Source organism: Anomalospiza imberbis, unplaced genomic scaffold (assembly GCF_031753505.1).
Source record: "Anomalospiza imberbis isolate Cuckoo-Finch-1a 21T00152 unplaced genomic scaffold, ASM3175350v1 scaffold_66, whole genome shotgun sequence".
Taxonomy (NCBI): Eukaryota; Metazoa; Chordata; class Aves; order Passeriformes; family Viduidae; genus Anomalospiza; species Anomalospiza imberbis.
The window spans coordinates 494,734-521,517 of record NW_027100273.1 but is presented as its reverse complement, the minus strand read 5'-3'; the positions used below and the strand labels follow the sequence as shown (position 1 = coordinate 521,517).

The 26,784-nt window shown below is 42.7% G+C and overlaps 1 protein-coding gene across 2 annotated transcripts; it reads left to right on the top strand.

Annotated features, from left to right (window-relative positions):
• Positions 1-423: 423 nt before the first annotated feature.
• On the top strand, positions 424-26,784 carry LOC137467518 (alpha-protein kinase 2-like). Of its 2 annotated transcripts, XM_068178996.1 has the most exons (11): positions 424-1,237; positions 8,809-10,498; positions 13,832-16,667; positions 18,622-18,769; positions 19,439-19,566; positions 19,666-19,701; positions 20,674-20,948; positions 21,069-21,157; positions 21,413-21,630; positions 22,469-22,517; positions 26,093-26,784. In XM_068178996.1, the coding sequence occupies exons 2-11, from the start codon at positions 9,128-9,130 to the stop codon at positions 26,325-26,327; spliced, it is 5,385 nt and encodes a 1,794-aa protein (XP_068035097.1). In that variant the 5' UTR covers positions 424-1,237; positions 8,809-9,127; the 3' UTR covers positions 26,328-26,784. The 2 variants fall into 2 exon arrangements, with proteins under 2 accessions (XP_068035097.1, XP_068035098.1); XM_068178997.1 differs by lacking the exon at positions 19,666-19,701.

Sequence of the window (26,784 nt, the reverse complement as noted above, 5' to 3'; positions counted from 1 at the left end):
TGAGTGGTCGTCATCACTGAAAACGGCCGGATGATCTGAGGTGAATTCTCACCTCTCTGGTAATGCAACTTGCTCAAAGTGGACTGAAAGTGCCTAAGAAAGTAATTTTACAAACATTTTTAATCAGTGATCAAGCATTCGGGTAGCTCAGAGAAGTGGTAGAGGCCCCATCCCTAAAAGTGTTCAAGACCAGGTTGGATGGGGCTTGGAGCAACTTGGTGGAAGGTGTTTCTGCCCATGTTGGTGTAGGACTATTTGACCCTTAAAGGTCCCTTCCAACCCAAACTGTTCCATTTTGAATGTGGCAGCCGCTCATTTCTTTGAGGGTTATTTTGACTATTAGGCTCTTCTATAAAACATAGATATCCTTATTGTGAATAAGGGTGGTTGGAAGTGCTATATTTACTGCTGAAGACCCCAGTTTCCTATCTGTATACATAACACTGGGTGCAAGAAGTATTTAGCACAGTAGGATCTTGTAACCAGTTTTAGCTGCATGTCCTTCAAAATGCTTAAGAAAAAACCTGGCACGAAAGTTGCTTTTCAGCCTCTTCCCCTTTTCAAGTTCCTTAAGCTCAGGGCAGTTTGTGCAATTCATTCCAGTTTGCACTGTGTGAGACTTATCTCCTTGGGCACCAAGAGTGGAAATACTTTCTTACCTCAGGATTTGCTTATTTGCCTTTGAGGGATGAGAATCATTAGGTGAATTTCTGTGTAGAGATTATGAAAAGCCCAGTGTCCACCTTTGATTTCCTCAGCCTGTTTGTTGGGCACTGTGGATTTTCTCATGCTCAGCAGAACTTTTGTGTGCTTAACTTCCAGCAAGGAAGAAATTAACAATGTGCCTAGGAGAGCAGTTAGGCACATACTTCAAAAAACAAGCCAGTGCTTTGTTATGAAAAGCTAAGGCCAACACTTCCTCTGTCTCAAGGCCATTAGGAAATTCCTATGGACTTCTATGGAAGTAGGATGTGCCCTCTCCTCACTGCCAACTCCCTGTCTGGCAGAGGTTTTCCCAGGAAGGGCCATCTGCTGCATGTAATGAAATCGTCTCTCTTAAAAGTCAAACTGTTCAGTGATCAGACTCCCTATCCTGAGGTCACACTCCAAAACACCAGCAAAGCTGTCGGCTGGCTTGCGGCTCCAAACAACATGGAAAATTCAGCCTCCTTTGTCTCCAGCAGAGAGGCCCAGCCCAGGACCAGCGTATCCCAGAACATCCACTAAGAGCTCGAGGGTAAGTGAGGGGTCGGGGTCTTTGGACTTTGAAAATTATTTGTCTGCTTTTTTTCTCCTGGGCAAATAGAATGTGTATCATAAAAGACTAATAAAGGAAAAACAGCAAATTCCTTTTATTATCAATGCACTACATGAATATAGTGATTTATACTGCTATTGACCAGGAAATGGGATTTGTTATTTCCTTATGCTAAAGAAGAGCCATTTTTGTTTATCCTGATAGATTTGGGTGTTTCTAAACAGGTTGCATTTATAATTCTGCTCACTATTTCTGAAACTACACTCTGCTACTATTTCTACCAAGTCTCATTAAGACAAAATTGCAAAAATTGTATGAAAGCAAGCTTCTTTCTCTAAAGAGTGTGTGATACCAGGTATCCTGAAAAACACATTTATTAATTCTAAATATTTCTTGCATGGTCTAATACGTATTAGATAAAAAGTTCCTCCATTCTTGAGAAAAAGGTCTGGTCACTTGGTAGTAATAGATGATTCCCAGTCTTCATGAATTGCTCAGTCTGACAGGGTCAGATGCTTGACAGATGTTAAAAATAGATTAAGACAGATCAGTGTTAAGAGTTGTGCTGTGATTGCTTATTTTAATTACTCTATATTAAGGTGTTTGTTTGACATGTGCAGAGCCAGTCATTTATTATTCCATTTAGCTGATGAATTATGGCTGAGGTGTTTTTATACTGTGGGGCCATTTACAGCGGGTACTGCACTAATCAAAATGTTGTCAAAAAGCCTTGGATATTGGCAGTTGAAGAACCTCAATATATCACAGAATTTTTGGCAAGGGCATATTTTCCAGACATCTGCTTTTTGAACAGCCACAACTTCACTGATGTTTTCCTTACCTAGATCTTGTCAATCCAATAGATAGTGTGGTAACTCGTTTAGATAATCCAGTGTTTCTGTAGTTTGGTTTCTGACAGTGTGCACTCTTTGACAAGTATGCTGCTCGAGGTGTTCCATTTGGCTGTGGTATCTCAAAGGACTTGGAAAAGAATAATGTGGTTATAGTTATTTGTATTTGAGACAGAACTGAACCAGGCAGAACTCCTATGAGGTGAAGAAACAAGTAGAAAATGCATCATTGTAAACCTGTGCACATGTGGGTTCTCATTACTACCCCATCTAATGTTTCACTCTGTAGTAGGCTCACTGCTGTATAAATCCTTACTATAGCCCTGTGGTGAGTAGAATTCACAAAGTTACAGTGAATTCTGGAATTCTGGTTTCCGTTCTCTTTGAGGTTGTAACTTTTAAAAGGTTACAGTTTAAGAATGCAACCATGATCACAACACGTTTGAAAAATGTTTTTATGGTGTGCCAAGTTGGAAAGCTTGTATAGACCAGGAATGGCAGATCAGAAATTTCATGTGGAACTTGATTCCATTAGTACTTACAGATGCACTGAGCTTAAAAGATTCACAGTGTCAGTGTTGATGAAACTTTTAACCAAGAACTTCTGAAATCTTTGATTTCTGTTGAAGGAAAAGTTTAAACACAGAACATCAGGAAAAGCATTTAAACACAGCAAAACATTCATGGCAACCTTTCTGGAAAGATAAAGTTATATGTTCCAGATCATAAGTATATTGTATATATTTCCATACAGGGCATATAATACCTCCTTTAAGAAATACAAATTGGTGTGTAATATATGTGTTAATTGTATAACTGAAAAGACTTATGTTTTGTTTTACTTTGGAAGAAGAAAAATGTTAAACTTCAAAAGATCTCTGTTGAGAGATGCCCTGGATGAGGAGTAAAAAAAATATGTATGTTCCCAGATACAAAACAGTTGGCAGGGTGGGAATGGGGATTGGATGCAATTATACCTGTTGAATTCTTAGAGGAGCTAAACAAAACGTATGCGGAGTTCTGTAGGAAAGCTATGACATATTTGAGAAATATTCCAGGGAGAATGGCAAGGGAATTATAGAAGCATCTTGGAAAATAGAAGCATTTAAGCAGGACACTCAGATTTCACAGATGACAGGTTTTGTGTCATACGTATAGTGCTGTAGTTGGTCAGTCTTGGGATCCTATGGTAGTGGAGATTCCTTTCTGCTTTTTTTTATTGTTTCTGTTCTACTTTTGCTGCTTTCTGTTCCTTTAATCAATATTTCTTACACCTTGCTGTTCATACCAGCAAGCTTTCTGGTTGGCTCTATGTAATATATAATCATTTCTGTTCATCATCAAGATGAGTTCTGTGGTTATTGGTGGTTTGGTTTGGAAATATTTCATGTTCATCTTACATGAAGTCTAATTATATTGACCAAATATATTTCTTTCTTACTTGCCAGTAAAACATCTCTTAAAGGGATGTATGGGAATGTATAAAGTATGCTCAGGCAGATGGAGAAAGAGCTTTTGGTAAATCTAAGAACAGTAGTAGGGTAGGGTGGGATGGGATGGGATAGGAGATAATTGTGTTGCAAAAGAATACCTCCAGATCCCAAAGTTCAGCCTGTCTAGTGGAGACCATAGTAGGAAGCTCAGCTGGCAGCTGGGGAGTTGTCTCAGACCAAAAAGCTCCAATAAAAAAAGCAAAGTACACATGCACTGGCTCTCTAAACAGGATCTGTCTGCTGGAGATGTGTTCAAAGAACAGGTAAGCAGTCTGTGGCTCACATCCACATCCTCCAGGCTGGCCTTTTTGTGTGTACAACTTTGGTGAAAGTTAATCCTCGATCACTTAAGGCAAAGGGTTCTGACAATTGGTGTGGCCAGCAGCAGTTCAGTTCCTGCAGCCTTGGTCCATGTGCCCTGAGGCATGCAGTGTTTCTGGAGCTCTCTCTCTTGTTTCAGGTATCCCAGAACTACTGTCAGCTCGGTATAGAGAGCCCCAAGTGTTGGTTGATGAAAGGCTATTTCCCAGTGTGAATCGCTGTGCATGATCAGTGTCATTCCCCTGGTGTTCTGCTGAGATATCCCCCGTGTGGGCTTACTCAGCCTCTCCCTTCCCACTCCTCTGGCTGGGTGGGCGTGAGGCAGGTCCTTGGCAGGACCTGCTCTGAGTGGGAGATTTGTGGGGGAGTCACAGCTTGGCTTCATCGAGGGGTGAGCATTGACCAGGTGCTCACTGTGCCATGGGAATGCGTGGGACGGGCCCTGAGCCCCAGAGCTGGGGCCACACAGATAACGGGAGGCGGTTCCTGCGTGGGCGGACGGCCCCGGGAAGGTCAGGGACCGGTGAGTGCTGCCGAAAGATAGGAAGGAACACTACTGAAAAGGGCCTGCACACAAAACAGAGATTACTCCATGAATAGATCTTAAGTAAAGGAAAAATGCTTCAGAGAGGTCATAAAGGGGATTTTTCCACTGACTCTAGAGGATATGAACCTCACAGAAAGGCACAAATTCACTTCTGGATTGCTAAAATGCATAAGCTTCCTGTGTAAATAATTTCTGTGAATATAAAATTGCTTACAAAGGAGTGTGAAAACCAGAATTCACTGCTTAGAGTTTTTAAAAGTCTAAAAATAATTATAGTAATAGGATAAAAAAAGGACAGTATTTCCAGCGGGTGGGGGGAGGGGGGGCACACAGACAATGTTATCTTTATACTGTTACATCGATAAGATACATGCATATTCTTGTGTTTCATGCATAATTCAAACGTTCTTTTGAATTTTCTGATGTTTTGGGAACCCCTTTGTCTGACTTCTTCACACTCCAGCTTATCTGCATGACATCCTGGTTGTCAGGTCAATATATTTTATTTCTTCTTGTGTCTCCATCCTGCTGTTTCACATCCTCTGATAAGATTTTAGTTTGTCCTCTTTAAATTTAACATGGTATTCTCTAATTGTGCTCTGGTGCTCTGGTTTGTGTCACAGTTATCTTATCACTTGGACAGGTTGGTCAGTGGATGGCCTTACAATGTTTTTGGTTACACAAAAACCTTTTTTTTCACATCTTATGTTTTGCTAAGGTCTATAACACAGTACATTCATCACACTATTATTTCCATAAGTGATACCTAGCTATTATATTAATTACACTACTATTTCTATGAGCAATACATTGCATACTTAAGGTGATAGATTATATTATACCAACATGCAGCTAAAAAGAGTTATAATTTTTACTATTTCTAAATAGTTATAATCACTAACAACATGCATAGGCTAATACATAAATACAAAAGCCAATATTATCTGGTCATTTTTCACAGGAAGATTTTCATTTTGGTAATAATTTAATAAAGTAGGAAAAAATGTGATACAAGAGAGAAAATTTAATGGCCACCTTTTAAGTTTAATCAAGTTTATATATTTTTGTCAGTTAATTTTTTTTGTGACATTAGGAATAATCTCACAGGTCCCTCTGAAATCACTAGAAGTGGCTTTGTCACCAAAACTACCCACAAAATATAAAAATCATTTAAATTTTTTTCCTTCCATGTTGAAATGTAATTCAAAACTGTTTTGATCTCAATTGAAATAAATTATCAAATATTGAACGTATTTAATAATGTATAAAAATAAGGTTCAATTGGGAGTGATGTCATTTCAAGAAAAATAATTTTGAACAGTCAAATTTTATATTTAGAATTGGAATTTCAGACAATATTTTTCACTAAGAATAGTGAATGGGCTTTTCACAACCAGTGTGGGATTATGACAAAGTATGAATTTTAAATGAAAAATCTCTTCTGGAAATTGACTTGAATTTGTTTTATTATATGTTTGCCTTACAGAAATTTTGGGTGATTGTTTTAGCCATTTTGATGCTTTTCCCAGCCATTCTTTTGTTAAATATTATTTGGAATGGATTATTTTTCACAAACCCCAATAACTTCCTGCTATCAAAGGGTTTTGGTGAAGCAGCTCCATCTGCCTCTTGCTTCCTTGTTAATCTGACTGTTGCAGGTTTGCATCAGTTCAATATTTCTCCTCAATCACACCCAAGCACAGTTGTCAGGTTGCTGTTCTCGTGCTGCTCCCAGCTTTGTTCTCCCTTAATCGCAGTTCCCTGGCACTGAGCCCAGGCAGGAGCAGACCCTGGTGAGCATGAACTTGTGTTTCATTTGCCTCAAGGGCTACCATAAAAATTCCCCATGGCTCTGATCAGTACAAAATGGAAGATCTGTTTGCAGAAGATTAGAGAGCCAAACCAGGTATATTTCCTGCCATGACCTGCTCAAACCTGCTGTGTCAATTCCTCCTGTGTGGCTGTGCTTCAGGTGTCTCCTGTTGTGAGCCAGGACCTGATTCAGCAAGTAACATCATTGGTTTTCAGAGTGAGAGTTGGGACAAGCAGCCACAGCACCCTGGCATGTTTACATGCTTTTGTGTCTTCTGCCAGCAAGTGTTCAACTCCCAGTTTATCAGGAAGTGAGTTAATTTTCAGGTTACTAGTCCAACAGCTGATAGTAAATTATCATGGTCTCTCCCATTCCTCTTCCCTCTGTGAATTTCACTGTGCATCTTCTGTCACAAGTTTTCCTGACAAGCTGAGAGGGTATCATACTAAAAGTTCTCTTTCCAGTTTCTGTCTAAATTCAATAATTGAATTTTTAAAAAATCTTAATACTTTATATTTTCTTCCCAGATTAAAAAAAAAAAAAGTATATCTTTGTCTTGGGTGGAAACCCATCATTCATTGCAGTTTTCTCCTGGAATGTTATTTTACTTTCATTTATGTGGTTGCGTCTGACAGTGCATGGAAATACAATGTAATTTTCATATGGAGAAATCTTGACAGCTCTTTTCCCCTCAATGTCAGAGTGCAGCCAAACTGAGACAACGATAACTGTCTAGTACAATGGCTTTAGTAAAGGCTCTTCATTAGTCAATCTGCATTAAAAACATGTTGCCAAAGCTATTTTCATCTGGGGAAATTACAATGCTTTTAAAATAATTTGCAACTTCCAAAAGAGGGGAGAGAGACATCTGGTCTTCTGAAAAGCAAAAATGAGAGAAATGTTGAAAGAATGCAACAGGAAACATTAGGCAAATGCATTTTTAAGAGGAGAGGCTGAACTCTGAAGTGTATTTCCATGGTGCTGTAATAAAATGGATGAGGAAAAGATTAATCCCGACTGCTCTGTTTTTGTTCTGTTAAATATATTCCTTGGAGTTGATAAGGAAAGCAGTGTGATCAGAAAGGCTGTTTGTCTGGGCTCTTTGGTGTACATGGACTCAAACTGTTTGTCACACATCTAATGTTGTGTCTTTCCTGTTAACCAACGTTGTTCCCTACTTTTCAGCACCCAGGTGACTGTGGAAGAGGTGTTGGTGGCAGGTTTGCCCGAAGGGAACTAAGGTATCTCTGGTTGCTTAGTGCTGTTTAAGGAGAGGCAGAGTGCAGCCGGCCATGCAGCCGCTGCTGTTTCACCAGCAGGCTCTAGCCCAGCTCCAGCTCTCTCCTCCGGTCAGGCGGCAGTACCTGTGGCACGGTACTGCCTGCCTGCGGCCCTGGAGGCAGTGCTGGGCACGGCGGGGCCGGGGGCTGAGGGACCCGGGCCAGGGCAGGACATGAGCTGGAAACATCATTACAGCAGAAGCACGGAGAAGGAAAAGGAGAATGAACAGAGGTGTCTTTAAAGGGCTTCACTGGATTACATGGCAAGAAAGCTTTTCCTTCTGCTCTTCACCGATTCTGGAATAAATGTGGTCCCTTTTTTTCAGAGCCGTTAGTCTGGCATCCTCCAGGAGGTCAAATTTACTCAAAACCGCTACAGTACTTTTCCAGTGCTACCATGTCACACCTTTTCCGAGGTGACTGATGAAGGAGAGTGCTCCTAGCAGTGTACAAAAACATCTCAAGTACCTAAAATCCTAAGATCTGGGAATGCTAAGGAAACAAGGGCTTTGTTACAGGAAGAGAGAAATGATTCTACATTTCTTTGGATTCAGCCAGTGGAAGCCTTTTGGTGTATCTTACTTGGATTTTATGTGAATTCAGCATTGCCACACCACCGTGCTACTTTATACCCGCTTGAGGGGAAAACTTGATATGAGCAGGAAATTGAAGCAAGCCTTCCTCATTTCATTGTTCTTTCAGCACAGGAATGACAAATATCAAGCCAGAGCACAAGAGAATTGCTTTAAACAGAAATTGCCCTATAAAGTCTAAGCAGGCTGGTTGTTCTGGGTATTTCTACAAACAGAGTTTGGGATATATGTCCCTATGATGCCAACTCAAGGAATAGCCTGCTGTTGTGCCAATGTGACTACCAAAACAGCAGGTAGCTGTAGCAGTGGTGTATGTGTGGAAATGTACGTTGTCTGCAGGTTCCTGTTTGCATTTAGAAAAGTTGAAAGGCTGTGTACCAGAGCCCTTGTCAAGGTGCCTCATGGATGTGTGGGTGTGCTCAAGGATTTGTTCTCCTAGCACAGATCACTCTGGACACTTGCAATGTGCTGCCAAGTGTCATTGCATAGACAGCCAGGTTAGGGTTACTGCCTTAATGTCTGATCTTGGGTTTTAAATACTGATTTCTTGTTTTGAAAGTGCTTGCAAATATATGTCAACTGACTACCTTTTAGAAAATACCTATGGCCATTTCAGAAGTAATTTTAAACTTTGTGTTTCTTTTACTTGCAGGTGCACAGAACAAGATCTGCACTTCGTTGAGAGCTAGAATGACTTCTTTTGACCCAGAACCACATACAAAGAACAAAACTTGCCCAGAATTTGTTGTTGTCCTAAATGAACTCATGACAGACTTCAGGGTAGAATGAGCAAAATGGGAAACATTTTGCACAATGCGAGAGTTCCCCCTGTGAGGGTGAGACTGTGTTGATTTCATCAGGTTCTGACTCTCCAAAAATCATTCATTTGCTGCTTGAGAAGCTCAGCAAATCAGGAGTTTTGTCTCCACTTAAGAAATCCCTCAAGACGCTTGCCTAACACAGAAGACAACATGGATTTTAAAAATGTAGTTAAATCCCAGGCAACTTTTTCCTGCCTGAGGGATTTGTCAGAGGATGGTGATGACCTGCTTCATTTTAACGGTGTGGTTGATGTAGGTGCTGGAAGAGCGGAGGAATACTGCAGCAGACAGGTGCCTTCCCACCCCACCGATGTAACCACTTGTCACAAAGGCAACTGTTGCCTTAACACACAAGACACTGGATCTCCTCAGTCTCTGGCAGATGTCCAGGCATGTAAAAGGACTGGGCTGGGCAGACCTCTAACCAGGAATTCCCTGCTGGGTGAGCAGGCAGACACTTCCATAAGTAATCTCACCGATTTTGAAAAAGATGACTCTGAAAATTCTGCCACTGTTCTGGAGATTTATGCAGAAAAAGTAACAAGTGTAAGTGATGACTTTTCTGATGATGACCTGGAGTACTTTGAATGTTCAGATGTGCTGACAGTGCATGAAGATGAAATCTGGAAAAAGAAATTACAATTTTTATTAGAAAGTGATGATGAAGATGATCTAAAACTGAGTAAGGATTGTGATGGGTGTGCTTACTTCCTCAGTGAAATGCCTTGTGTGCTCCAAGTGTCAGATAACACTACGCCTATGGATACCCCCATTGGCTTCTGTGAGCATCAGTCAAAAATCAAAGGAGTAAATGTAAGGAGAGACCCCTCTATGTACAGCCAGTCAGCTCTGCAGACAGAGATGACTCTCACTGTTGGACACCACCGAGATAAAAGTACCATTTTGAAAGACAAAGAGAAGAATCAAGTGCCTGTTGCTTCTGCAGCCACTGGAAATGAACATCCCAGAAGTGAAGAAGAGACTAATGGAAGTGGCCATCTGGCTGCAGGTTCCTCAAGGGACGAACCAAAACCCATGGACGCTGTCCCTGCCCAGGTAGATTCCTCTGCCAATGGCATAGGTGCTGCTTGCACAGATCAGGCTTCGGGGACAACGACAGAAACCAGCCCCGACGGGGACGTGCTGGGGGAAAGCTCACTGCTGCTGGAGGAGGGGAGAAGGAATGTGCCAGAGGGAAATGCACTGCACGCTGTCAGTACCTTAACAGAAAGTCTGAGGAGAAACCTTTTCAAGCTGTTAAACCCTATAGAACTTTGCAGATATGTAAGTACTATAGGACAGTCTTTCCAGGCTGCAGCAGCAGGTAGGGAATCCAGAGCTCCGTCTCCCAGTCAGGAAGGTGTCTGTTCAGCAGAGATTCCTGAGGAGGCAGAAAGCGTGCAAATGCAGGCTGGGCTGTGTGCAACAGAAGAGGCAGATAAAGAAAGTCACTGGGAAAGGAAAAGGACTCAGGGACTGTCTGAGCAAAACCAGATGCCAGATGAGAAAATCTCGTTTGGGGTAAGTAACATGTTTATCATTTAACACAAAGAGCTGCTCCGCTGAACTCAATGCTTGTCACAAAATAATGTAAAATCAAAATTACTTTGAAAGATACTATTCATGCACTTCTGAATGACAGCTACGGCTGGGAGGGAAATCTGGGTTTAGAAAAGGCCCAAGTAAAGCCTAAGCTGTTCTAATTATAGAGTGAGCCTGATAATGGTGAGAGTCACTAATGGGCCTCTGGACAGCTGGATGGGGAAATCTGATATGGAGGCTATTGCACAGGTCTTAGCAAAGTAACGCTTCTTTCAACCCAGAAAGTTTCTCAAATACCTGTTGGTATTTGAGCAGAGAATGCTTTGATTTACTTTCTTTTCAATCTGTATGCAACAAACAAAACCATCCTCCACTTATGGTGCCGAAAACCTAAACCAAATCAGCAGGGGTTTGCTCTGGTTTTGTAACAACAAAGGGAATTCAATGCAGAGTTCATGTTACAGAGGTGAATGGAGCTCTGTGATTTTTAAAAATAAAACAATGAAAGAGTTGGATATTACAATTGAAACATACAAACCAATTAAAAGTTCAAACCCCTGTGGTACTCTCCATGTACTAGTATATTTTATACTGTTGGTAAAAAATGAGCTGGAGAAATCACTACAGTTGTAGAGACTGGTATGATGCTGTACCAGTTTTCCTAAGTGGGAAAATTGAATAATAATTTTTATTTCACTTTGTAAAGACTCAAGATATATAAATACTATTAAATAATGAATAATCTTGTTATCCCAAATTTTTCTGGTTTGAAGGTGTGTAGCTAATTGCACAGAAAAAATCCCATTTGTCACAAAAAAGTTTTTTCCAGTTGCACATACTTTTCTTCGGCTGATCATTTGGGCAAAAATATCTCCCAGTTCTGCGTGTAGTGTCAGTGTATTGGAATAAAATTCCAATCCCATCTGAGGAGCACATGATGTCCTTATGATGGGGAATACCCCTCACTGGAATTAACCTCCCAAGTCTAGTGCAATAATTTAAATCCCAGAAGCCTCTTAGTCAAGAGCAGCTGTCAGGTGCCCGGCATAAATTTCAGAGCAGCCAATTAGACTTTTGTTGTGCGTAGTCAGTATGTCTGCATTTCCATGGCCAAAACTTTTCATTGGATAAAAAATGAGTATTGGTGTACACAAAAGGACGAGACACCAGCCCCCCATTTTTAAACGTGTGTATGCCAGTGAAATTCAGGTGTAGGTTCAAAATTATGTGGTCTTGAAAATGTGCCAAGCAAAAGCATCCCGCCTGAATACTGCTCCTTTTTTTGGAGCACTAGAAAAATGTGGACAGCTTCTCACAGCACCCATATAGTAAACCAGAAACTCCTCCGAAATCTGCCTGTGTAATCTAAGAGAGGTAAGAACTAATCTATTGCCGCACACGGGTTTCTGTAAAAGTACCCTGGGGCGTTTGCTGGAGCCCAGCGTGAGACAGCTCTGCGGGAGCAAGGGGAGGGGCTCGCAGCAAACCCCACAGCTGACTGCTTCGGAAGGGTGTGGTATTTTCCCTGTCCATGTGGAAATCAGGTCTGCTGAGGGGTACAGAGCAGCCACGGGATCGCAGCACTAATTACCCAAGGATTTACACTTCCCCTTGGCGCCAAGTGTTTGAACTGGAGCAACCTTTGCAATGTGTCTTGTGTGGCACCTGCTGTGCCGAGTGACTTCTCCTTCCGTTAGATAATTAAGGTGGGAGGCCCCTCACTCCTTTCACGACCTCATGGCCTAGCCCCAGGTGAAATTCTTTATTTACCTGGTGCTTCAGAGCAACTTCATTAATAATAGGTCCAAGACCAACGGTGCCAGCTGTGTGATGTTGCATAGTGTACAGAGAGCCAGGAGGCTTTGCTGGGTGTCATTGGGGAGATGGTCTCTGTTAGCAGACAGCCAGTGCCCTGTCCCTGTCAGAGTTCAGTGGTCAGCCAGAACCCTGTCCCTGTCAGAGTTCAGTGGTCAGCCAGAACCCTGTCCCTGTCAGAGTTCAGTGGTCAGCACCCTTGGGTCCCTATCAGTGGTCAATGTTCAGCACTCTTGGCACAAGGTGCTGTTGTCACTCGTGGGTTACAGAGCTATTATTCATTTTTTCCCGTATCAGAACAGCCTGTTCACATAAAATCTGAGAGATGCTTGGTTTGACCTTCCCAAGACAAATTTCTGTCACTTTTAGAAAATTTTCAATTGTGTTATCCAAAAAGAAGAGAAGCAGAACTGGCACAGAAGTTCCAGGTAACTGGGCATCTGGCTGAGATGAGAGCTTGGCATTGCAAGGGAATGGTCTGGGCCTCAGCTGTGCCAGAGGGGCTGAGCTCTGTGTCAGAGCAAGCAGGGGAGTCCTGCTTGCAGTAACTGCAGCTCATGACGCCCGCCCTGCTCATTCAGTAGGATCTACCCTAGGAATGCCAGATAACATCCCATTTTGTTGCCCATGTCTTAAGTTGGCTCCAGTCTTTCCTGGGAGATACACCAAGAAAAAATCCCTTAGAAAATCTGTACTGCTTTGGAGCATAGACTCCTGACAGCTGTGCATGGTCAGCCTGTTCCTCTTTGTTGCTGGCAGAGAACTCACTTTCCATCCTTTAAAATATTATAGTTCTTCCTCTTTTTCTGCCTTTTGAGCAGGAACAGCAGGATGCTGGCAGGATGTGCCTGTCAATCTGCAGGACAAAGCACAGCTCAGGTCTTTTGTTTCACCTGTCTAAAGTAGTTGAAATAACTACAGATATTGAGGTATTTCAGCTACTCCATGGCAGGCGTGCCATTTAAAAGAGAGTGTCATTTTAGGAAAGGGGAATTTGAGTGGCATTGCATGAAACGGGGAAGTGGCAAGATCCACTAAGGTGGATCGCTGGAGAACAATATAAGTAAAAGCAGTCCCAAATGTAGTGGATTTTGAGGGAGCTGAGACCCAGAGGCAGTGATGTACTTTTAGTCTGTATTCTAGGGATTGTTTGTTACACTCCATTTGTGCAAACAGAGGGATATAGATGTAAGGTGGGGGCTTTACTTGCAAAGGAGAATTACCTTGCAAAACTATTTCTGCTTAAAAACCAGTGAGAAACTATGAGGTAAAATTGATTAGCTTCATTACAAATCCTTCTCTAAGGAGCAACACTTTCAGATTCAGACCCAGGAGGTTAATTTCAATCCATTATGTTGATAGTTACAAGTCACAAACTTGACTATTGACAAATATTTAAAAAATAAAAAAAAGGTTTAAAAAATTGCAAGTCTTCAGGCCTGTGTCAAGCTGTAGTTCTAATTTTTAATTACATTGCTCTATTTTCCTTCTTTGAAGAGTCAAGGTGCTAATCTTAAAAGCGTTACCCAGAATTGTGAGAACCTCTGTATGGAGCCCAGAACAGAAAAGGAAGGCATCTTCAGGGCTTGTGAGAGTGCAGGAACCAGCCATCTCTCTGCTGAAAACACGCTGCAAGTAAAGAATGCAGATTTACAGACCTCTTCTCTTCACTGTGCTCCTTGTGAAAAGAGAGGAGGTTGTCACCAACAGGTCTTCTCCGGACAAGAAATTATTAGGAATGGCAAAAAGTCAGAGATTAACGTTTCCCCTTCTCCTCTATGGGATATGGACTCTCTTCCTGATAAGCAGGAATGCTTGTGTGCTGTTCTCTCTTCTGCAAAGCTGTGTGATGAGCCAGTGGAGGGAGAGCAGAGGTCTGGGCTTCACATATATGACAGCAGTAACCCAGATATTCTCTGCAGCCGATCAGCCAATGAGGCTGTGTCTGAAGCTAGTCCCAAGTCAGTCCTGGAATCTGGAGAACCTGAGTGCAAAGGAGATGCTGACATATCTGCAGTGCATGACAGGCTGTGGAAACTTCTTCATGAAGATGACTCAGACTCTCGAATCCCATTTGAAAACAGAGGCATCCCAAGTTTAGGTACAAGTCTGACAGATATCCAAGTCACGGAACTGAACTTTGTGCAGGAGACCTCTTCTGATCATCCTTTGCCAATGGATTTGATAGAAGAGCAGGAGCCCATCACAGAACCAGCTTGTAACCCCAGAACTGAGAAAGCTTACTGCAATGTTTCTGATATCCTCCTGCAGAGAGCTGCAGCATATGAGAATGCATCCATAGGAAACATTTGTCTTGCACAAGTGGTAGGAACAGATGGTGTCTGTCTAAATTCTGGCACTGGGAATGAGAGGGAAACACCATCCATTTGTGTTTCAGCAAGCAGTGTCCTCCTAAGTACCCAGGAGTGCTTGGAGCCAAATCCAATGGCCATGGACAGGAATGGATCCACTGTGGCTTGGGAAGGGAAGCTTGCTTTTGATAATGCTGCCCAAACATGTGAAGCAGATTCTCCTCAAAGGTTACAAAATACTCAGAGGGGTAATTTAGCATGTCCCAAATCTGACATATCAGATATGTCACAGGAGACAGTTAGACAGTTACTTCACACTGAATACAACATACCCATGACAAATGAGTCTGTACCTGGAGAAGGCTGTCATTTTACAGACTGCTATCCAGTGAGAGGAAAACTGGCTTATTTCCCTGGAGAGGAAGACATTTTCCCCAGTGAAAATACCAGTCAGTTTACACATGAAGAACAGTCTTCTGTTAACACCATACATAAAAGTTGTATAGTGAATTTACCAGAAAAAGGAAATCACTTAGGCTTGAGTGCACCAAATTTCACTAATTCTGACAGCTACCATCTTTCAAGAAATAATGGCTGTCAGGATTTTCAAATTGTTTCTAATGCACAGAAATGCAGTAATGTAATGCGATCGCCTAGTTTAATTCAGGTTCATGAAACTGTAACACATAAGAATCTACCCCAAAATACAGACCAACTGACAGAAATAGCAAAACAAGAAGGGGCAGTCCCTCCCCCTTCTGGGGAGCCATTTTTAAGAGATTTTTATCTAGAAGTGCCCAGCTGTGAACCATGTAAACCAGGAGGAGAACACAGAGAGATTTACATACCTGAGGAACACAGGGCTGAAGCTTCCTGTGACTCAGGAGTTAGTCAGGTTTCAGAGAGTCAGACTGCAGCTTCCCCTTGTAATACAGCAGAACAGCATTCATTTTTTGTTCACAGCACCTTCAGGTCTGATGAAGGGTTTAGAATAGATTCTTCAAAAAATCCCACCTATTCAGCTGGAAGTGTAACATCAGCCAGTGCCCTGCTGCCCACGGAGGCTCAAAGTGAGCACCACAGCACAGCAAGTGGGGAGGATGGAGGTTCCCCGGATCGGCTACATTCCCAACAGCTGCTTGGAAACAAAACCCTGCCCTTCCTCACATCTGTAAGCCACTCAGAGGGCCTTCCCAGTAAATCTGCAGTGGCGTGTTCTGCTACAAGAAATGAGGGAAAAACTGGATCCATACAAACTGGAGTCAAAGTAAACAAAAATTTAACTACATTGGAAATTTCCTGCAAGTCATGGAAGGGTCTGTTCCAGAGTGTCCCTGGAGAAACCAAAGGGGAAGCAGCCTTGTGTGAAAATGAACATAAGATTCCAAGAGCTATTGAATATAACCCAGATGAAGCTGAAGCAAAGGCTCCTTTGCACACTTTGACTGGGTCCCAGGCTCTGAAACAGATTATGAATATTAGCACGGAGCAGTCTTGGCCTAACTTGATCCCTTCCAGCAGAATAGCTGAGGCTGAGAATTCAATTAAGTCCACTGAGTATGATAAAAAGAAGGAAGTCAGGACAGCAGAGAGTGTAGTAAGTGGTCTAGTAAATTTGCCACCAGTTGATTCAGGGAACAACCAGTGTTTTCAAGAGCAACCACCCCAGGGAAGAACTCCATCATTCTCTTTGGCATGGACCACACTTGGTCCATTCCCAGTCAATGCAGAAAGTCAAAGAAATCAGGAAGGGTCAAAATCCTGCCAGATACCAATGGCTGCTGCAGAGTCTGAGCCCATCAAATGTAAAGAGGACACAACAAAGAGTGGGCATGTAGCTGCTGGAGCTAAGAAGAAATTACCATCAGCAACTCTGTCCAAAAAACCCAGGCTGGAGGAGAGGGGAAGTGTCAGCAAGGATCCCAGCTGCGTTAAAAAGTCTGGGAAGAGCGAGGGAGGCGTGATTCATAAAGAGGAAAGAAAAGAGCAAAGGAAACTCATTTTGAAAAAGGCAAGCAAAGGTAAGAGAAAATGGATTTTCTTTTCTGTCCTTTCCCATCGTTCTGGCTACAGTACAAAATTAAGGTTATTGAAAGGCACTGCAAGCCTCTTTCAGACTGACTCAGTCAGCTAAAGCTGTCCTGCCCTCATGGAGCTTTATTTCCAGATTTAGTAATGAGTGCTATGCCAATGCCACGGAGATGAACCCCTTTCCCAGCTTGCAAGTATATTCAATTCATGAGCTTTGTAACCTATTTGAAATAATCACTGCCTCACTGGCTTCTTGGTGTAACTTTTCACAGATGAACAGCATAATGGTACTGCATAACTACACACCACCTAGCAGCTGCAAGCCCACTACTTTTTCTGTTCCCACAGGGCTGTGTTCCCAGTTATGTTCCTGCATTGCAGCTCCCAGCTGCAATTCTCCCCTCTTGGTTACCAAAGGATTTATTACTAGCAAAGTATTATTGTTAGCAGTAGGGTACCACTGATAAACAATGTTTTGAGGTCCTATGTGCTGACTGCTGACTGGTTCTGCATTGCTTTACCCTGCTGCAAAAATTACACGGATGAAAAGAGCAATATGAAACTGGTACAGGAAACAAATAATTGAAAGGAGATCCGGGTTGCTGTCAGAATCTCTAGAGGATTGCTAACCCTGTAGCAGGATTGTGACCGCTGGGCAGATGAGGGATTTGTTGTTTCTATGGGTAGTTTGCAAGGACCAAGGTCTTATTTTTACCTTTTGACATGACATTTCATGTTCACATCTTAAAATTTAATAGGTCAGAGCAAGACTGAACAGTGAGTAAAGGTAAGATACACATTTGTGGAGCTTTTCATACACTCTAATTACTGTGTGGTCTCATGAGACTTCTGCTTTTTCTAATCACATTTTAAAAAAAACCCAGATTTTTCTCTGTTCAAAGATGCGTCCTGTGCCAGGGAACCAGATGTGTGGGAGGAGAGACACATTCCTTCAAAGCAGAGCAAGCAAACTGCAGTGACTGTGCAATGCCTGACCTGTTTCCTTTACTTGAGGCTACACTTGCAAAATGTTTTAAACATTCAGGCTGCATCAGATAACACTGAATTTTCTTCACCTCTTTCTGCTCTGCCTCAGTCTCGACTAAAGTATGTCTGTACTCTAGAGCACAGTTGTGGCCCTTTCCCTGGCATTATGTAAAGGCTGGTTTGGTTGCTGTGGAATATACTCAGTGTTCTTTTGCATTGTTTCAGCTGCAGGAGAGAAAACTGGCCAGGGCAGGAACCTGGAGCCATTAGTTCTATTTCTAGAGCTGTCAGGTCCTGTCTGTGTCATTTTAGCCCTGATACAGAGAGGTTCACATGGCCCAGGACTCAGGGACTGCCAGTCCAGTGGGGAGACCTGGACTGGATGGGGCCTGGAACTGGGAATGGGGAAAACCGTGGCAGTGTGCCTGACCCTTTAAGTTGGGTGTTACTGGAGTAACACCAGTACACAGTAATCTGCAGAAATGGGATCCCTGAGCTTCACGTGCCGTGCTACCTCATTCAGAGTGCAACAGCTCAGAATTAACACAGTTGGAAACAAAACATCTTGCATTTTATATCTCTTACATCGAGCAGGGATGTGTCACTTGAGGTAGGGCTGTGGTGTGATCCCAAAACCTTCCTCTAAGTATATGTCAATTCCCTTTCTTTCCAAGTGCCCTCCAGCCCCCTGCCCACACCTTGCCCGTGTGCAAAGACACTGGAGTGTTCTGTGAGGCAGTGAAAAGTCCCAGCAGAGATCCAGGCTGGCAGGACCTTTTGGGACTTTTTCCCAGGCTGTGATCAGCTAAAAAATTCTGCTAGTTATTAATATTGAGACACAAGAAGTCAAAATTACTTGCCAGGGATTTCAGCGTTCGTGTTCTTAACACGCAATGTCAAAATGTCAAAACAGTGTAATTGTCTCCAAATCCTAAACTGTGGTTCTTCTGTTTCAAGCCCCCAGGCTGCTGAAGAAGATCCAAGCAGAGTTATTCCCCAACTGCTCTGGAAGTATTAAGCTGTGCTGTCAATTTGGTGACATTCATGGTGACTCCACCATTACATGGACTAAAGATTCCAAGGTACTGGCTCAGCTGCAGAGAAGGTAAGGGAACGTCTCTGAAGGACTGGGAGTTTCGGAGTAACTTTGCTATTCATAGGAGGCAGATCTTCTCACAATGCATTGATATTGGTCACAGTTTGTGTTACATCACCTCTCAGCTTGTTCACAGCCAGTGTCATCCAGCTATTAAAAAAATATCAAAGAAGTTTGAACCTCATTTAACCTAGAGAAGGGTGGAAATAAAAGCTCCTTAATGGCATTAACAGAATCTACCTTTTCCATTTTAATGAAATTAGTTATTTTCCTTGTAGAAGTAATGACACTCTGATCTAAAAAACTGTTTAGAATGTTTCAAAAATACAAAATTAACATTACCCAAAAGAAAAAAAAAAACGAAAATACATTTCCATCAAAATGCACACTTCTGAGAAGATGAAAAATTTTGTAGGAAGGGTTCTTCTTAGATGTTCTTTTAAGTGGGGAGAAAAACTTGCATGAATTGCTTAAACTTTCTATTCTGATTCTTCTTGTTTTAACTCTTCTGATTTTGATTGTTGTATTGCAATATCAATTGTAGTATTAATACATTCCTTTCTCTGCTAAATAATTGTGCTGTGTTTTAACAAATAAACAGTGCAGAGAGATCAAATTTATCAGTTTTTCCGGTGATAACAAGTAAAATATGTGATAGCACAACATGCTCTGTTCCAGTGCCCAGGATGACTCTCCCATCTCTCTGGAAATAGCTGAAGCCAGTTACCAAGACCAGGGAATGTATTATTGCTGCTTGAATAACATGTATGGAAAGGTGACTGCTGAGTTTCACCTGACTGCTGCAGGTAAGCCTCAGTTTAGAGTTTTGATTAATAATAATGACAATGACAGTTTCCATTCAGAGTTTTTTACTACAAAATTATTTTTGTTTTGTTTCCTCCTAGTATTGGAACGTCTCTCAAGTTTTCAGAGTTATGAAGGTAAATATAAAGTGAAGTAGCATTGCATGGCATCATACAGAGACACACAGACTGGCAGCTCTTTGGCACAAACACATGGTTCTTGCAGGTCACCTGCTGTGTAACTGTACTCCAGGAGAAAGGCAGGCATGGAGTGCCTTTGGAATGCTTTCCCTGTGTGTTAACTGGTGTTCAGTGACACCTGGCATATGGCCTGTGCTGCAGCTAAAGATAGTGCCTTGCCAGTGGGGTTGTCATTCTTCAACAGCCTGCAGAGATCCAGGCCTTCAGTTGGCATGGTGACTTTTCTTTCTTTTCCTTGAAGAATTAAAATTAAGCATTTATTTCCTTGTGCAAAATAAAGACAGGACTTTTCATGTAGCAGCACTGTATAACTTTTAATCTGAGAATTTTAGGTGGAATTAAGGAGTGTTCTAATTCTGGCCATATCTGTGCAGTGTTTCCTCTGTGCTTTGAAAAGAAGCAATAGTGTACAGAGGCTAAACCAGAGGTAACTGCAAGGGACAGCTGGAAGGACTTCCTTGTGTTGTAGTTCTAGTCTCCTATTTATCTTCTTTACTGATGGTCCTCGAAATGTTATTATTAGAGACACTTGAAATGCAGTTAGAATTTTTTAGTTTCTCTCAGTGCTTAACTTTTTTCCCCCCTTATGAATTTTTTTTTTTTTTGCATTTGGATTCCAATGATCATTTAAAGGGGTGAAACCCAGAGTCTTCCTTGATTTCATCTGTAACAGACTTGTTTGCTACACTCTGTCTTCTCTCCTTTTGATCTTGAACTGCCACCTTTCTCCATGCTGGCTTTAGATCGTACAGGCAAGCAGCTGCCTCTCAGGAGCTGCTTGGGGTCCCAGCCCTCAGTAATACAATTTGTGCTTCCACTGAGCATTTTTTCCCTCCTCTCTGGAGAGATGCATCTGCTGTCCCATGCCCACCCCTCTTGGTGCCTGCAGAGATTCCTGTTATGTTTTAGGTGTGGAAGAAATCGAATTCATGCAGCTGATGTTCAGAGAAGATCCCCTCAGCTCCAGCTACTTTGGTGGGACACTGCATGGAGCAATAATGACAGAGGGGCTGCACTTCGGCGAGGGGATGCACCGCAGAGCCTTCCGCAGCCGCGTGCTGCAGGGCCTGGCACCCGCCTTCGCCCCCGGCCACTCCTGCGTGCTGAAGGTGCACAGCGCCCTCACCTACGGCACCAAGAGCAGGGACGAGCTGCTGCAGAAGAACTACAGTCTGGCACTGCAGGTGAGCTGCCCCTGGCCTTTGTAATCCAGACCTGTGGGCCAAAGCTGTCCCCATGTTCAAACAGATGATCTGTTGAATGTTTTGAGCAATATTCCCATAGGCATGTCTGTTGTAATACAGGAATGCTATGTCCAAAATACTGCAAGAGAGTATGCAAAGTTATATGCAGCTGAAGCTGAACCCTTGGAAGGCTTTGGAGAAGTACCAGAGTGAGTATAAATATATATTTTATATATATATATATATATGCTTACGTATACTGTCCTGTGCCATGGCAACCCACTGATTGCTAGGACTAAAGAGGAAAGAGGAAACCTGGGAACAGTGTTACAGCTCTTCCAGCTTGGTTTAGAGTTGGTTGCTGTTCATTCACTCTCTGAGATCACTGGCCACTTTTGTCTGTTTCTTACCCTCTTACTGAAAGAATTCTCAGCATTTTATTAGTTTCTGTCCCTTGATTTCAGAATCATTCAGATTTTTCTAATTCATCGCCCTGCTAATAACATCCCCTATGCCACAGTGGAGGAGGAGCTGGTTGGGGAGTTTGTGAAATACTCTGTCAAGGATGGCAAGGAAGTGAATTTCCTGAGAAGAGACTCAGAGGCTGGCCGAAAGTGTTGCACCTTTCAGCACTGGGTGTATGAGAAGACCAATGGGAACTTGCTTGTCACTGATCTGCAAGGTGAGTTGTTTGAGTAGGGGCAATTTTTATCTAGCTTATGTTCTTGTAAGAGGGCAGTTTGGAAAAGAAAACTAAATCTTATACTCTTAATGGAGGAGTTGTTCTTTCACATGTACCTTAGCGAATCAGGACACTGTGTATGAGCCACATCCGCCTTTTTGTCCACCACCCAGGGATTAATGAAATAGCTGCTGAGTGAAAGACTTCAGGTGTTAATAACACCCTGGTCCTCCCCCTTTGTATTTGAATACTCACCAACAATCACTCAGCAGTGGAATGCTCCACATTTGGGTCCTGGCTAGTTTTGAAGAAATGTATTCCTTCAAAAGGAAGAATAGTGAAGAAACACCTTCGTGTTTGCTAAGTGCTACCTCAGCTCCCATGGGTGTGACTCCTCTTCAGTCCTGCAGTGTATTTGGAACAGGGGAAGACAGACCCTTCTTAAATAAAAACAGAAAAAGCTGGAATCTTAGGAAACATCCTGTATTCTTTTACATGTGAAGGCAGGAAAAATAGCAAAAAGGCATCTAAACAAGATCCCTGAATTAATTTAAAAGGAGGAGAAAGAACAAAATCCTAGCATGGGAAACAAGCTGTGATGTTGATCACCCTGACAGCTTTAAAATAGTGGCATGAGCCTGACTTCTAGAAACTGCTGGTGACACAGAGAACATCCTCTTCTTAACTGGGATGCTTTAAAATGCTTTGAAAAAAATGTGACAATTAATTAAAGCTAAAAAGGTGACTCAATAAATAATATTTAATGTCTCCATATGTGAATATTGCCCCAGAAATTCCAGTGTAAGCTAAGCTCTGTGCTTTCCTTGCTGCCTTGCAGGTGTAGGGATGAAGTTAACGGATGTTGGCATAGCAACCCTGGCCAAAGGGTGAGTGAACGTGATTTCTCAGCAGCGTGGTTGTATTTTACTCGTCTGTCTCTTCACAGTTAAATGTGGATGGGGGAGGGTGCACTGGAAATTCATTCTTGCTTTAACTTTAGAAGAAAGCAGTCCTTATCTAAGTGTTTTAACTTGTTTGTGTTCATATTTATGGAAACCCACCTGTAGAGGAAACACTTTCATTTTGTTATGAAAGAATGGGGCTACCCTGTAGATTGAGCTTTGTTTTTCCTGCATGCCTCCCTTGAAAGGGGGTTGTCCAAAGGGCATTTCACAAGTGACATGAAGGGTTCAGGTGACAGCAGGTAAGGCTCCTGGTGGTCCATCAGCTGGAGGAAGGTAGGGCTGAACACACGGGGCCAGCACTGGCTGCAGTCCGAGGTAAAAGGCAACCTGGAATCCCTCCTGCAGCCAGCAAAAGTGCCGGAACTTTGGGATATGTATTTGTGACACAAGCTTTCATAAAGACCCTTCATGGTTGTGTATTGGCCACTTCCTTGATAAACAAGGACAATTGTGAAGGGATTTGATGGTATCTCTCCCCTTTCTCTCTCAAAAACAGCAGTTCTGAGCCTTAACAAAAGATTATTCAGGACATTTCTAGAGACTGTTTTCTAGTGGTGTTGCAAAGGCTTCAGCTCTTTTGAGGAAACTTAAGCCTATGTGTAAAGATGTAGGCCTGTAATATTCTAATTTTAGTCCACTTCTCTTAAGTTAATTAAGGCTTCTAGTTATAGCACAGGCCAGCAGAGCTGTGGATAGGAGTAGGCAGTGGCTGCTGGACAGGGAAAGGGGATGGGGACAAGTGCTTTAATTTCACATTCTCCTTTGAGAATCTGGCAGGAGAAAGAAGATCTGATCATGTGTTCAGCCTTTATTCTAAATTGGACCATGTCTGTATACCCGGGATACAAGAAGAAACCTCGCAATATCACCTAAATTATTAAAAATGTGACTCTAGAATATTCTGGGAGAATCTTGAACATTTGCAAGCTGGCATTCATTCAGTTAGACTGATTTACTCTTGCAGCTGTGGATCCAAAGTAAAAGCAGTTGAAATGAATGTACATCATCCTATTACAAATCAAAAAAAGTAATAAATGTTTTAATTAGGCAACACTGTTCTCGGGAATCAGAAGATTTATAAAAATGCTTCAGTGAATGTTGTCAAGCCCACTGTGGGAAATGATTCCTATAAAAACACACATTGTGTTGGGGAGGAGGAAGTGAGCACACAATGCAAGCTGTAGTAAGGATCACTTCAGTCATATAGAAAGGAAAATAATTTCCCTAAATGAATAACCTCCTGAAAATGTTGAGTATCATTTTGTTTGTTATTTAGCTAACGGTATTCCTGCAAGATGACAGATTTTTCCTGCTCCTGTGTTTTGTTTTCATGCTCCTTTCCTGGAAAGAACATTCTCAGAATTAATGTCTGCAGTTGGATTTTTAATTCTGTGAACATGTGTGGGAAAAATCAGCTCAGTGCCCAGAGCTCCTGTGTGTTGCTGGGCCTTGCTGCTTTGGGCTGTGTTCAGCCGAGCTGCTGAGAGCTAACCTGGTCCCATGAAGGGAGAACACATGGTTCTAGTGAGCCAGAAATGCAGAGTGGGACTGGTGTGGTTTGAACAGTGCTGGCAGAGGAGGCACAGAACATATCTCTTCTGTACTCCAAAACAGAGTCTGCGATGTGTGGAGGAAAGAATTTTGATCTTTTGTTCTTGCTCTGTATGTTTTGCCAGGGAACTGGAAACCAGAGGAGCCCAAAGCAGTGTGGTGTGTGGTCAATGTGCTGCAGGAGCTGCACTGCAGTTCTGTCAGGAGAGGGCGAAATGGAGCTAGGAACAGGAGCTCCAGGGAAGCATTTTTAACGTGGCCACAGTGCCGCTCCTGAGCCTTAAAATCAGCTACTCTGTAGCTTCTGTGGCGAATGGAAAAAAAAAAAAATACCACAGCACAGTGCCTAGCTCTGTGCACGCAGTGTTCATGAGGGCCCAGGGATTTATCCAGGAATGGTGCACACAAAGGAGGGAATTAGGATCACGGTAACCCACGATTATGGTAATTAACAGGAATACTGGTTGCCAAGTCTGGATCTGAAACTCTGCCTGGTTCCAGGGCACTGACAAGTTTAGCTTTACCCCACATTGTAACAAGAGGCATTGGGGAGTTTAAGCCTGAGGGCAAATCCAACATGTCCCCTTCAGTTTTAAGGAAGATTTGTTTTGGTTTGGTGCTGGATAGAAGAAATTCCCTTGCTGAGGGCAGGTGTGTTTGCCTGTGGAATTCCTGTTCTGTGGGTGTGTCTGGTGCATCCACCAACAAAACACGTATCTGTGACCTCTTGAGAGCAGCTCAGTAAAGTCTGAAGTCTCTGATTTCTCCAAGGGAGCAAGAGAACCACTGATGACCCTGCTGGACTGCAGGATATAGTCTTAGGGCAGCAATGATATGCCTCTTCAACTTGCTTTGGTTAAACAAACACACAGCTTACTTGGAGAGGAGGGCAAAATCCCTTTGAGGTTCACCTGCTGTTCAGAGCCAGCTGACTGGGGTCTCCAGAGTAGGGTCTGTCTGTCAGCAGGAGCCTGACTTTCTCAGAGCAGCAGTGTTCTCTTTAGCACTGTGTAGTCTGCCTGAAGAAGGATGTTCTCTGGATGCTGGGAATGAGCATCCTCTGTTCATTTCAGAACTAAATCTTGTTTGGTTGGTTTTGTGCAGTCACAACTCACAGTTCACCTCTGAGGAGACTGGATGTCCAGCAAACCAAGAGAACAGGGTAGAACAGGCACTGATTAAGGTTAAAAAAGGAGACGAGCACCCTGGCCTTTTTTTTCCCCTTCTCCACCCTGAGAATTTAACCAAAAAGGATCCTTTGAAGAGCAGGTACACCTTTTTAAAATAAGCTGATGCATCTTAAAAAGCAGGCCCTGGGAGGACTGTAATAATCCAGAGGCACATTGAGGAGAAGAGGGATACAATGTGCCTCAAGGTGGGAGGTACAGTGGAGGCTGGATGAGACTGCCTTCCTCAGGAACATTCCTTCCATCCTTCCCTGAGGGGCTTGACTCCTTGAGATCCTGTAGGCAGCCAGGGGAGGGGAGCAGCATGGCATGGAAATCATGTATATGTTTAGATGGAAAGAGCTTCTAGTTCTGAAACACCTTGTGCAACAACCTTGTCTCTTCCTGGTGGCCAACAGAACTGTTAATGGAGAATGATGTAGCATGGATTTCATGTGTGTGTTACTGAGAAAGGTAGCCAGCAGACAATTTTATTCCCAACTTAATGCCGTGAAAGACAGTGCCAGGACCCAGCCCACAGAGCTTTTCCTCTAATGCTTTTCCCCTCTTCTGTCACCACTAGTTACCTGGTTCCTCTCACCTCCCAATGACCCAGTCTGAGTTTCTGTGGCAGTCGATGCTTCTCAAGCCAGCATGGGTACAAGAGACTTGCTTAATGTTTTCAAGTTGCTTATGAGTCAGCAGTCATACTCTGCCTCCCTGTGCTGAAAATGAATCTTGAATTCCCATTTGGTTTTTTTTTTCCCTTTGTTACTACAGATACAAGGGGTTTAAAGGCAACTGCTCCTTTTCCTTCATTGAGCAGTTCAGAGCCCTCCACCAGTGCAATGAGTACTGTGAGATGCTGGGGCTGAAATCTCTCCGAACCACTCATCAAAAACAGAGGAAAGCGACATCCACTAAAAGCAAAAATCTGCCAAACTCATCAACAGTAAAGAAAATGGTGCCCAAGAAGGCAAGAGAACCTAGAGACTTAATTTATTCAGAGCACTGAGTCTCACTATCCCACCCTGTGAAACTACTCCTGAGGACATGGAGCAGTGACACGCACCAGTGACCTGAGGGGATAACTTTAGTCTTTTGCCTTTTGACATTGTTTTGGAATCATCCTGATGCTGATGTCAGCAACAAAGGAAAGAGATGATCTTGTGCTCCTGGTGCCTGAGATTTAACACTGGGGCAAAGTTTTGAAAACAAACTAAGCCATCTCCTGGATTTCCTTACAGGCTTCTGTGGACTGGTATTGGAGAAGAACATCTCTGTGTCTACATCTATGGCCCACATCAGTGGTTCAGCTGCTATGGAAACATCAATATATTTAAGATGCCAACTACAAGTTTTGCACAGTATTGCATATGCATATGCATGCTGGGTTACTTAAAACTAGAAGTCAGGAAAGGTGAAGTTTGGAACACACTGATGAATATTAAAGTTACCACTTCCATTGCAAA